This window comes from Macaca mulatta, chromosome 6 (assembly GCF_049350105.2).
Source record: "Macaca mulatta isolate MMU2019108-1 chromosome 6, T2T-MMU8v2.0, whole genome shotgun sequence".
Lineage (NCBI taxonomy): Eukaryota > Metazoa > Chordata > Mammalia > Primates > Cercopithecidae > Macaca > Macaca mulatta.
In genome coordinates, this window is record NC_133411.1 from 140,838,798 (window position 1) to 140,852,705 (window position 13,908).

At 35.7% G+C, this 13,908-nt stretch overlaps 1 protein-coding gene across 1 annotated transcript in view; it reads right to left on the reverse strand.

Moving 5' to 3' along the window:
• MEIKIN (meiotic kinetochore factor) overlaps nucleotides 1-13,908 on the reverse strand; it is a 126,889-nt gene that overhangs the window by 98,725 nt on the left and 14,256 nt on the right. Inside the window, exon 6 of the mRNA XM_001097685.5 lies at nucleotides 4,342-4,461. Coding sequence (XP_001097685.4) covers nucleotides 4,342-4,461 — 120 coding nt within the window. The remainder of the gene's footprint in view (nucleotides 1-4,341; nucleotides 4,462-13,908) is intronic.

Genomic DNA, 13,908 nt, shown 5'->3' on the forward strand with positions numbered 1-13,908 from the left:
AGAATTGCTTGAACCCAGGAAGTGGAGGCTGCAGTGAGCCGAGACTGCGCCACTGCACTCCAGCCTGGGCAACAGAGTGATACTCTGTCTCAAAAAAATAAAAAAATAGAAAACTAATAGTCAAATACTAGTCCAATACCAAATATATAGAAACGCATACTAGTAGATTGATTAGTCAAGAGAATTTCTGCCAGCCAACATTTGACTGCCTCAGGTACATTAAGATGTTAATAGAAATATAAAGAACCATGGGTATAGTTATCTAAAGAAATTAAAACCTTTAGTGGCTTTGGTACTTTGCTTATGTTAGATTAGGATTTTTAAATCTCACAAATTAAAGAGGAGACAAAGTGAATGATGCCTTTAAGCATTTCCTCAAAGGGAGGTTCTCAAAACATATACAGTGGACCCTTATCATCTAGCATCTATTCTGTTTTTGCTGGTAAGAGTTGCCTCGTTTTTTTTCCCTGATGGTCCAGGCATAGCCTATAACTCAATGCTGTGAGAGCCCTGTATCTCCCTGGACAAAGTGACTGGTTCAGGGAAAGGCATATAAACTAATGAAGCCCATGTGTAAGGTCCAGGACTTCAGTTCAAATTGTTGGGAAAGAGAAGCACTTTTTTCAATGTATTGTGAGTATGTAAGCCCAGAGCCAGCAAAAGTTGCTCCAAGAAGGGACTTGTCTGAGAGCATAACTGACATAGAGGGATCCTGAGCCAGGGGATAGAGAGGAATTGGATCCTACCAATATCATTTGAAACCCTGGATCAAATTGCCTATGTACCTGATTTATTGCTGAATTTTTCAGGTACATGTGGTAACAAATTCCCTTTTTAACCTAATACTGTTAGTTTTTTGACATTTGCAATGGACAAGAATCCTTACCAAAACATTTGCTAAAGAGACAGGCTGCTTCTTTGAGAATTTTATTTCAGCAAAGGAGTTGCCAAACTAAACATAAAACAGAAGACAAGGCCTTCAAACACTAGAAATATTGCCATCTAGACAGCTATCAACTTTCCAATAAAGGACCCCTAACTCAATGTTCTTTGACAAATATGACCCTTTCTTAGTGGCACGCTCTAATAGATGGGCTGCCAATATCCATTCCTACTCCCCTTCTTCATTTTCCTTGCCTTCTACCACAATAGAGGATAGGAAAGCAAAATACTTGGTTTCTCAGCCTCCCTGGTGGTAGATAAATGCATGACCCAGTTCTGGCCAATAGACCAAAGTAGAAGTCAGCTGGGAATTTCTAGGAAAGCTTTTCTTCTTTCAATAAAAGGATACATGTGGCGCTCAGCCTTCTCTCATTCTTTCTACCAGGAACATGGCTGTGACACCTAGAGTTTAGCAACCACCTTGCAACTATGGGGTAACAAACCAACACACTTGGTTGTATGTTGACATAAGACCCTATGATCTTGATGATATTAGTGAGTTGCTACATAGCTCTGGGCTGGTATGGGAGAAACATAAACCCAATATAAATTTAAAAAATTTTGCATGACAAAAAATACCATGAACAAAAAGACAACCAACAAACTGGGACAAAATATTCATAATATATACCACAGACAAAAAGCCAATATTCTTCAAATAAAAATGGCCCTTAAACATATGAAAAATGTTTAAACTCACATGTAATTATGAAAATGCAAGTTAAAATAGCACAGAGATACTATTTGTCACCTTTGAGAGTAGCAAAATTTTAAAAAAAATGACAGCATATTCTGTTGGTAAGGATATAGGGAGACCAGCACTTTAACACACTGCTGTTTGGAATGCAAACTGTTATAATCCTTCTGGAGGAAAATTTGGCAATATCCAATAAAATGATAACCTTCTGACCCAGCTATCCTACCTCTGGAAATCTACCTTGAAGATACACTGCCAATAACATGAAAATATATATCATAAGTTTATTCATTGTGTATTGTTTATAATGGCAAAATATTGGGGAAAAACCTAAATACCCAATATATAGGTATTTTTGAATAAACAAAAGTACATCCACAGAGTGGAGTACTATGCAGCTGTAAAAAATAAGAGGAAGATCTCTATGTAAACTGATGTGGAGTGATTTCTAGTACATACTGTTAGGTGGAAAAATCAAAGTGAAAGAAGAGTAGCTATATAGCATGGTACCCTTCATGTAACAAAGAAGAGGATATAAAGAAATACATTGAGATCTCCTCATTTGTACAAAAGAAACACAGGAAGGATAAGCCAAAAACTAAAAAGACCAGTTACCCACAGTGGGTAAGTGAGAAAGGGGTAGAAAGAAGAGAAGAATGGTAGCAGGAAGAAGGAGAAAGTGATAATTTTCTGAGAATATCTTTTTATATAGCTATGACTCTAAAACCATAGTAATATTTCACATTCCTAAATACATACACAAAACCAAACAGGACAGGTGAATGCAAAAGTGAATCAATAACAAATGAGTATAGCTATACATATTACAAGTGAATAACTTCTCATATGTTAAGGGAGGTGGGGAGAAAATGAACTTACATAACTTTGGAAAATTAGTATTTTGACTGGATGCTGTAATGCTAAAGACAAAAAGAACTGTATGCAAATGCTGTAATTTATTTACTTAAATGTGTTTCTTACAGGGGCCTGGGTTAACACTTCTGAAACTACTCTATATATACTAGAAATAAATAAATAAATATACAAATAAATAAATAAATGAATGAACGTATGATGAAAGTATTGGATTTCAAACCATAGAATAAATATCCATGAGTCTACACTGAATTAGTAATCAAATAAATAAACAAATGGCAGAAAAGAGAAAGTTCTTCTTTTACAGTAGAATTCCAATTAATAAAAGTAGCAGTAAAGCATAGAATAAAAAATCACCATTGGACAAACACCACAGTAATAAAGGTTGAAGTCAACTGGCTGCTCTGATGGCTGCTAAAATTAGTGAAATACAGTTTCAGAAGAAAGAGAGTTTACAGTCTCAAACTATCTTTTTGTAGATATTCAAAAATTACAAAGAGAAAACAGCAATTTTTAATTGGAGAAATTCAGCAGATACCACCTTAACCAAATGATGAAATTTAACATCACCAGTAATAAGACATAATATTCTTCAAATAAAAATGAGAGGACAACATGAACCCTTTGATACGATATGATACACTGCAAAGGCACAACATAATTTCTGTGGTACTCTTACCAAAAACTACATAACTTCATTCCTTTTTTTTTTTTTCCCAGAAGATCCATATTCTGTCACCCAGGCAGAAGTTCAGTGGTACAAACATGGTTCACTATAGCCTTGACCTCCTGTGCTCAGGTGATCCTCTCATTCTCCCACCTCAGCCTCCTGAGTAGCTGGGACTACAGGCGTGCACCACCACATCTGGCTCTTTTATTTTTTGTAGAGATACAGGTCTCACTATGTTGCCCAGGCTGGTCTCGAACTCCTGGCCTCAAGCAGTCCTCCCACATCAGTCTCCCAAAGTGCTGGGATTACAGGTGTCAGCCACTGCACCCAGCCATAACTTCATTCCTATCATGAGGAAACATCAAGACAAATCCCAACCAAGGGACATTCTACAAAATAACTCATCAGTAATCTGAAAGACTGAGGAACTATTACAAACTGCAGGAGACTAGGGAGAAGTAACAATTAAATGTGACATGGGATCCAGGATGGATCATGAAACAGAAAAAAGAAAGACTAAACGAAAAGTCTAAAAATAGTTCAAAATAAAAAGTTATAAAAGGCTGAGTGCAATGGCTCATGCCTATTATCTCAGCACTTTGGAAGGCCAAGGTAGAAGAATTGCTTGAGGCCAGGAGTTTGAGACCAGCCTGGGCAACATAGCGAGACTCCATCTCTACAAAAAATTGTTTAAATTACTTGTTGTGCCCGGGAGCAGTGGCTCACACCTGTAATCCTAGCACTTTGGGAAGCCAAGGCAGGCAGATCACCTGAGGTCAGGAGTTCAAGACTAGCCTGGCCAACATGGTGAAACCCCATCTCTACAAAAATACAAAAATTAACTGGGTGTGGTGGCACGCACCTGTAACCCTAGCTACTAGGGAGGCTGAGGCAGGAGAATTGCTTGAACCTGGGAGACAGAGGTTGCAGTGAGCCTAAATTGTGCCACTGCACTCCAGCCTGGGCAAAACAGTAAGACTCTGTCTCAAAATAAATAAATTTAAAAAGTAAACTAAACATACTTCTGCTATTATTAGATATTATCTGTAGCCAAAGGTAATCCAACTGATAAACTTAGCTTAGAAATCATTCAAGAGAAAAAATCCTTTGCTTTTCCAACATAGATAAGAAATGTTCCCCCGTGTGTGCAACTCACTTAAAATTGCAGAGACATTTGAAAACTGTGGTGCCTTCTCTATCGCTACTGCTTTACTGGTATCCAGAAGAGTAGAATTCTTCCACTGCATGTGTTCTTCCAAGTTGGGACACTCCCAGTCTAAAACAGCAGAGAAGAAATAGCGTAAGACTTTAAACAGCAGCCTACAAATGATGGGTTCCTTCCTACCCCACCTTAGGTCCCCAGCCCATACCAAATGATGGTATTATAATTGAAGGTTTTGGATGAGACAGAAAAAAAATAAGCTTTGACAGATCAATATACTAAATAATCTATGGTCTATTCTGGTTCTTTTACCCTGCCTTCCTTTCTAGACTTTTCCACCATAAGGATTATTGATCTAAGAGACAGGTAGCACACGTGTGAACTGCTTGTTATATTTTATATATGTTATACCTATGTACCATTAAAAATCACATCACTAAATAACATACAGTCAGCCCTTTGTATCTATGAGTTCCACATCTGTGGATTCAACCAACCATGGACTGAAAATATTCAGGAAAAAATTGCATCCATACTCAACATACACAGTCTTTTTTTTCTTGTCATTATTCTCCAAACAATACAGTATAACAACTATTTACATAGCATTTACATTGTATTAAGTATTATAAGTAATCTAAAGATTATTTAAAGTATATAGAAGAATGTACATAGGTTACATGCAAATACCATGCCATTTTATATCAGGGACTTCAGCATCCACAGATTTTGGTATCCAAGGGAGGTTTTGGAACCAACCTCCATGGATACCAAGGGACAAACTGTACATAAACTGCTATTACTTAATATCAGTTTTAAGCTTTCTAGTGATTTCCCACTATGGAAGAATAAGACTATTCCCTGTATATTCGCCCACCCCACCTTTCCTACCCCTCCCATTGTATCTATAGTGTTATATCATATATTAAGTTAGATCAATATTCATATAGACATATGATGATAAAATGTTTATAAAAATGCTGTTTACTCTGGTGGTATATCAAAACCACCTTTTGTTTTTCCTGGAGTCAATACAAGTCCCTTTCCTCATCTGTTTAGTTTTATACATACACACACACATACACACACACTCTTTTGAGACAGTCTTGCTCTGTCGCCCAGGCTAGAGTGCAGTGGTGTGATCTCGGCTCATTGCAACCTCCGCCTCCTAGGTTCAAGTGATTCTCCTGCCTCAGACACCTGAGTAGCTGGGATTACAGGCACCCACCACCATGCCCGGCTAATTTTTGTATTTTTGTAGAGACAGAGTTTCGCCATGTTGGCCAGGCTTCTCTCGAACTCCTGACCTCAAGTGATTCGCCCGCCTCAGCCTCCCAAAGTGCTGTGATTACAGGCATGTGCCACCACTCCTGGTCTCTATACATGTTTTAATCTATTTAATCTCAAACACTACCAAATTGCATAAATCCATTCCATTTATTCCACTCCCTGGTGTTTTAGAATTTCATAATGCTGTGCCTTGGTGTTTTTCATCCACCGTACTAGGCACACTATGGTCCTTTTAACCCAGAAACTCACAATTTATAGCTCAAAAAATGTTCTTGAATATTTACTGATAATTTTCTTCCCTTTTTTCCATTATCTTTTCCTGGATCTCCTATTGTTTGACGTTGGATTTCATATACTGTTCTTATATTTTTTTCTCTAAATTTTAATCTTTTTTTCTTTATTTTCTCCTCTTTTTCCCTCCTTTTTTTCTTACGATTTTTTTTTCTGGTAAATCTCAACTTAATATTTTAATCCCTTTACTGAGTTTTCCATTCTGCTATTGCATTTCATTGTTCTTAGAACAGCCTCTTTTTTATAGCATCCTATTCTTATTTAATGGATAAAATATACATTTTCTTATCTCAATGAAGATTTTTAAAAATATTTTCCTCTCCTTGTTCCTATTTCTCCTTGATTCTTTTTCCTCCTACTTAATTTCCTTGTTTCAAGATTTTTAAATTTTAAAAGTTTAAACATTTTAATTTTTAAAATTCCTTTTATAGTTAGAACACTTAACATGAGATCTACACTCAAACTTTTAAGTGTTGTTAACTAAAGGCACAGCATTCTATAGCAGCTCTCTAGAGCTCACTTCTACATGTGTAAGTGAAACTTAATATGGATTGATAGCAACTCCCAATTTTCCCTTCCTGCAAGATCCTGTCAAACATCATCCTACTCTCTGCTTCTATGAGTTTGGCTATTTTAGATAACTTATATAAGTGGAAATATCAAGTATTCGACCTTCTGTGACTGGCTTATTTCATTTAACATAACGTCCTCAAGGTTCATCCGTGCTGTCACAAATTGCAGGATTTCTTTCTTAAGGCTGAATAATATTCCATTGCATTTATACATCACATTTTCTTTATCCATTCATCTATCAACAAACATTAAGGTTTTTTCCACATCTCGGCTACTATGAATAATGCTGCAGTGAATAAGGGAGTGCTAATATCTCTTTGAGATCCTGATTTTAATTATTTTGGATATTCACACAGGGACTGATGGACCACATGGTCATTCTGTTTTCAATTTTTAGAGACACCTCCATACTGTTTCTATAGCTGCTGTGCCATTTTATAGTCCCACCTACAGTGTACAAGGGTTCTAAATTATCCACACCCTTGCCAACATTTGTTATCTTTTGTTTTTGTTTTTTGGTAATAGCCCTTTTAACAAGTGTGAGGTGATACTGTGGTTTTGATTTGCCTGTTTCTGATGATTAATGATGTTGAGCATTTTTTCATATGCTTGTTGGCTATTGCTGCTGCTGCTTTGGAGAAATATCTATTCAAGTTATTTGTCTATTTTTTAAATCAGGTTGTCTTTTTTGTTTAGTTTTGCTATTCAGTTATAAGAGTTCCTCATGCATTTTAGTTATTTACTCCTTTATCAGATATATGATTTACAAATATTTTCTTCCATTTTGGTATGTTGTCTCTTTACTCTGTTGATTGTTTCTTTTGCTGTTCAGAAGCTTTTGCTGTGCAGAAGTGATAATGTCTCACTTGTTACTGCTCTTGTTGCCTACACTTTTGGTATCATATCCATGAAATCACTGCTAAGACTAATGTTATGAAGCTTTTCCCCTATGTTTTCTTCTAGGAGTTTTATATGTAAGTATTTAATCCATTTTGAATTACTTCTTGTGTATTAGTGTCAATGTCCAATTTCATTACTTTGTATGTGGATATTCAGTTTTCCCAACAGCATTTGTTGAAGAAAGTATCCTTTCCTCATTGTGTATTCTTGGTACTCCATCCTGTCAAAGATAAGTTGGCCATATATGTATGGATTCATTTATCTTATGACAGTACCATACTGTTTGAATTACTATAGCATCACAATGTATTTTGAAATCAGGAAGTATGATGTTCCTACTTTGTTCTTCTCAAGACTGTTTCGGCTATTTGAGCTTCTTTGTAGTTCCATATACACTTCAGGGTTGCTTTGTTATTTCTATTAAAAAATGCCATTGAGATTTTGATAGAGATTGCATCCAATTTGTAGACTGCTTTGGGTGTATGGATATTTTAACAATATTAAGTCTTTCAACTCATAAACACGGGATGTGCGTCCATTTCTTTTTAAATTTTATTCATCATTGTTTTTCAGCATACATATCTTCTACTTAAGTTTATTCCTAAATATTTTATACTTTTTGATGATATTATAAATGAGATTGTTTTATTTCCTTTTCAGGTAGTTTATTGCTAGTATATAGAAACACAACTGATTTTCGTATGTTGATTTTATAATCCACAATTTTACTGAATTCATTTAATCGTTCAAATATGTTTGTTTGTGTGTGTGTGTTTTTTTTTTTAGACAGAGTCTCACTCTGTCACCCAGGAACCCGGCCCACTGCAACCTCCACCTCCCGATTAAAGCAATTCTCCTGCCTCAACTTCCTGAGTAGCTGGGACTGCAGACGCCTGCCACCACGCCCAGCTCATTTTTGTATTTTTAGTATAGAAGGGGTTTCACCATGTTGGCCAGGCTGGTCTTGAACTCCTGATCTCATGTGATGTGCCCGCCTCGGCCTCCTAAATTGCTGGAATTACAGGTGTGAGCCACCACATCCGGCCTTATGGTGTCTTTAGAGTGTTTTACATATAAGATCATGTCATCTGCACAAACAGATTATTTTACTTCAATTTAGACGCTTTTTATTTTTTTGTAGCCTAATTGCTGTGACTAGGACTATGCTGAATAAAAGTATTCAGCATACTTCCTGATCTTAGAGGAAGAGCTTTCAGTTTTTTACTACTGAGTATGATGTTAGCTATGGGCTTCTCATATACTGTCTTTATTATGTTGAGGTAATTGCCTTCTGTTCCTAGTTTGAGAGTTTTCATCATAAAAGATGTTGAATTTTGTCAAATCCTTTTGCTGTATCTATTGAAATTACTGTGTAATTGTTACCCTTCATTCTGTTAAAGTAGTGTTACACTTTAGTTGATTTTTGTATTTGGAACCATCCTTGCATTCCAGGGATAAATGCCACTTGGTCATGGTGTATGATCCTTTTAATGTAGAGATGAATTTGAATTGCTAGTATTTTGTTGAGGATTTTTGCATCTATGTTTATCAGGGATATTGTCTTATAGTTGTCTTTGCTTGTAGTATTTACCTCACTTTAGTATGAGGGTAATGCTGGCCTCAAAGAATTAGTTTGAAAGTGTTTTCTCCTCTTTAATTTTTAAGAAGAGTTTAAGAATAGTTTAATAAAGACCATATATAAGAACTGGAATTAAATATTCTTGAAATGTTTGGTAGAATTCACCAGTGAAGCCATCTGGTCCTGGACTTGTCTTTGTTGGAAGGTTTTTGATTGCTTGTTCAGTCTCCTTACTAGTTATAGGTCTGCCCAGATTTTATATTTCTTCATGACTCAGTCTTAATAGGTTATATGTTTCTAGGAATTTCTTCTTTCCTTCTAGGTTATTCAATTTATTGTCCTATAATTGGGCATGGTAGTCTCATGATTATTTTTGTTTCTGTGGCATCAAGTATAATGTTTCATCTTGCACTTTGAATTTTATTGAGTCTTCTTTTTTTCTTAATCTAACTAAAGGTTTGTCAAATTTGTCCTTTCAACAAACCAACTCTTAGTTCCACTGATTTCTATTTTTTTCGATTCTCTGTTCCATTTATTTCTGCTCTAAACTTTATTTCCTTCTATCTGATAATTTTTGGCTGTTCATTCTTTTTTCTAGTTCCTTGAGGTGTAACATTAGCTTATTTGAAATGTTTCTTTTTAAATGTAGTTATTGCTATAAAATTCCCTCAGTACTGCTTTTGCTATATTCCACGTTTTAATATATTGTGCTTTTGTCCAAAGATATTTTCTAATTTCCCTTTTGATTTCTTCTTTGACTCATTGGTTATTCAAGAGTATGTTAAATTTCCACATATTTGTGAATTTTCCAGTATTCCTTCTACTACTGATTTCTAGTTTTATTCCATTGCGGTCAGAAAAGATACTTGGTATGTTTTCAATCTTCCATTTGTTAAGACTTGTTTTGTGACATAACATGATCTATTATGGAGACTGTCCTATCTGTGCATGAGAGAAATATATATTCTGCCACTGTTGGGTAGAATGTTTTATATACATATTAGGTCCATGTTGTCTATAGCACTGTTCAAGTCTGCTGCTTGCTTACCTGTTTTCTGTCTGAATGTTCTATCCATTGTTAAAAGTGGGTTATATTGAATTATCCCACAATTATTGTATTACTATTTTTCCCTTCAGTTCTGTCAATGTCTGTTTTATTTATTTAGATGCTGATGTTGGGTGCATACGTATTTATAACTGTATATCTTCCTGGCGAATTTACCTTTTTATTCTTATTTTTGTTCTTCTTTGTCTCTCATGACTGTTTTAGATTTGAAGTCTATCTTGTCTGACACAAATATAGCCACCCCTGCTCTCTTTTGGTTACCATTTGTATGGAATATCTTTTTCCATCTCTCCATTTTTAGTGTATGTATCTTTAAATCTAAAGAGGGTCATTTGTAGACATCACATCATTAGATCTTGTTCTTTTATCCATTCAGTCACTCTGTGTTTTGATTAGGAAGTTTAACTTATTTAAAGTAATTATTGGTAGGTAGGGACTTAACTATTGTCATTTCACTAATTGTTTCTCTCTTGTAATTCTTTTGTCCCTTTTTCCTTTAGTGCTGTCTTCCTTTGTGTTCCATTGCTTTTTGTATATATCGATAAAGGTTTTCTTTTTCTTCTTTTGTGATTCTTCCATAGGAATTCTGTTTATGTTGACCATGGGGCTTATGTAAAATCTTATATAGTAACAGTCTAAGCTGATAACTTAATTTCAATTGCATACAAAAACTACACTTCTACTTCTCCCCCTCTTGCACTTTATTCATGTCACAATTTATATATTTTAGTTGTATTATTAACATCTTCAGTTAGTTTTTGACATTTTTATCTTTTAACTCATATACTAGAACTAAAAGTGATTTAATTCTGGTATACTACTATAACAATATTACTGTATTCTGTACAGTATTACAATCACTATTACATTACTATTGTAATAGTAAACTACTATAAAGAATTGGTGAGCTTGAGGACAGGTCATTTTTAAAGACTCCAAAAGCAATTGCAAGAAAAACAAAAATTGACAAATGGGACATAATTAAATTGAAGAGCTTAACAGTAAACTATTACAATATTACTGTATTCTGTATTTATCTATATATTTACCTTTACCAAGGAGTTTTATACTTTCATGTTACTGTTTAGCATCCTTGAGTTTCAACTTAAATAACTCCTTTCAGCATTTCTTGTAAGGCAGGTCTAGTCGTAGTAAATTCCCTCAGCTTTTGTTTGTCTGGGAAACTCCTTGTCTCTCCATTTTTGAAAGACTGTTTTCCTGGGTGTACTGTTCTTGATTGACTTTTCTTTCAGCACTTTGAATATATCATCCCATTCTCTCTGATCTGTAAGGTTTCTGCTGAGAAATCCACTCATAGTTTTATGGCAGCTCCCCTGTACATGTCAAGTCACTTTTTACTTGCTGCTTTCAAATTTTTCTTTATATATGGCTTTTGACAATTCAATTATAATGTTTCTCAGCATAGATTTCTTAGATTCCTTCTACTTGGGTCACTTGGGCTTCCTGGATCTAAACGTCCATTTAATTCCCCAGATTTGGGATGATTTTAGCCACTATTTCTTTGATTACACTTTCAAGTCCTTTCTCTCTTCTTCTCTGGGACTCCCATATTGCAAATGTTGGTCTGCTTGATAGTGGCTCACAAATCTCTTAGGATTTCTTCAATCTTTTCATTCCTTTTTCTTCACTAATGGCATAATACTAAATGACCTTTATTTTTCTTCTAAATTTTACTTTAGATATAGGAGGTACACATGCAGGTTTGTTACATGGGTAAACTGTGTGTCACTGGGGCTTGGTGTACAAATGATTTGTCACCCAGATAGTGAGCACAGTATTCAATAGGTAGTTTTTCAATCTTCACCCTCTTTCTACCCTCCAACCTCAATAAGCCCCAGTATCTACTGTTCCCTTCTTTGTATCCATGTGTACTCAATGTTTAGTTCCCACTTATAAATGAGAACATACCGTATTTGGTTTTCTGTTCCTGCATTAATTTGCTTAGGATAACGGTCTGCAGCTGCATCCATGTTGATGCAAAATATATGATTTCATTCTTTTTTATGTCTGTGTAGTATTCCATGGTATACATGTACTACACTTTCTTTATCCAGTCTACCACTGATGGGCATTTAGGTTGATTCCATGTCTCTGCTATTGTGAAAAGTGCTACAACAAACATATGTTTTCATGTGTCTTTATAGAATGATTCCTTTGGAAATACATCCAGTAATAGGATTGCTGGGTCAAATGATAGTTCTAGGTTCTTTGAGAAATCTGCAAACTTCTTTCCATATTGGCTAAACTAATTTACATTCCCATTTCCTCTGTGTACCAGCAGTGTATAAGCTTCCCCTTTTCTCTACAATCTCACAAACATGTTATTTTTTGACTTTTTAATAATAGCCACCTTGACTGGTATGAGATGGTATCTCATTGTGGTTTTGATTTGCATTTCTCTAATGAGAAGAAGACATACTTCTTTAATCTTCTTTATATTCATGCCCTTTGCCCATTTTTTAATAGGATTGTTTTTTGCTTGCTGATTTAAATTCTTTATAGATTCTGGATATTAGATCTTTGTTGGATGCATAGTTTGCAAATATTTTCTCCCATTCTGTAGGTTGTCTGTTTACTGTGTTGATAGTTTATTTTGCTGTGCAGAAGCTCTTCAGTTTAATTAGGTCCCATTTGTCAATTTTTGTTTTTCTTGCAATTGCCTTTGGAGTCTTTAAAAATGACCTGTCCTTAAGCTCACTAATTCTTTATTCTTCTTGAGCTAGTGTGCTGTTATATTGTTCTACTGAATTTTTCTTTTGTTTTTTTTTAGAGCGGTCTTTCTCTGTCACCCAGGCTGGAGTGCAGTAGCATAATCACAGCTCACTGTAACGTCAAACTCCTTGGCTCAAATGATCCTCCCACCTCAGCCTCCTAAAGCGTTGGGATTACAGGCATGAGCCACTGTGCCTGCCCTCAGTTCAGTGATAGTATTATTCAGCACCAAAAATACCTATTTTGTTCTTTTTAAAACTTTCTTTTTGTTGAAATTCTTATTTTGTTCATGTATTGTTCTTCTCAGCTTGTTGAGCATCTTCATAATGATTATTTTGAATTAGTTGTCAGAAAATTTGTATATCTCCATTTCATTAGGGTCAGTTTCTGGGGATTTATCTTGTTCCTTTGTTTGGACTATGTTTCCCTGCTTCTTAATTTTCCTTGACTCTTGGTATCAGCATCTATACATTAGAAAAAACATCCACTTCTCCCAGTCTTGCAGACTGGCATTGTACAGAAGACCCTTATGAATAAGCCTACCCAGAGATCTCTCAAATCTTTTTGCTAGTCCAAACCACCATCTTTGTTGTTATCAGCCTCCAGGCATTTAGAATATGTCAGATCCTGTCAACATTTTAAGACAGGTGTGACAGAAGCTAGTCCCAAGAACATCCCTTTAAAAGCTGCAATGGACACACAGTCCAACTCCTTCTCTCCCGAGGGAGAAGCCGGAATCTGGTTTTTTTCCCCCCCACTCACTCTGCACTGAGCCAGGTGGAGGGCAAGTGGCAAATGTTTGTGTCCTAGAGCAAATTGTCATCTTTATTCTCAGCAGTCAGCAGTCACCTTGGGTATGTTGGGTCCTATCAGCACTCTGAGACAGGCAAGACAGAAGTCAGTTCCCTCAGGCATTCCTCAAAGAATTCAGAACACTGGATGTATTGTCAAGTCCCTTATCTTGCTCTTCCCCTCAGGGAGAAGCTGAAAACTGTGGTATGGGTTTCCTCTCAATTGTATGATGTTGTGCTAGGAGTAGGAATTATGGTGAGGATGTCTCAAATTGTCCTACTGGCTTTGATGTGGCTGGCCCCATGCTTGCCAGGATGCAGGCGCCTGTCTACTGTGT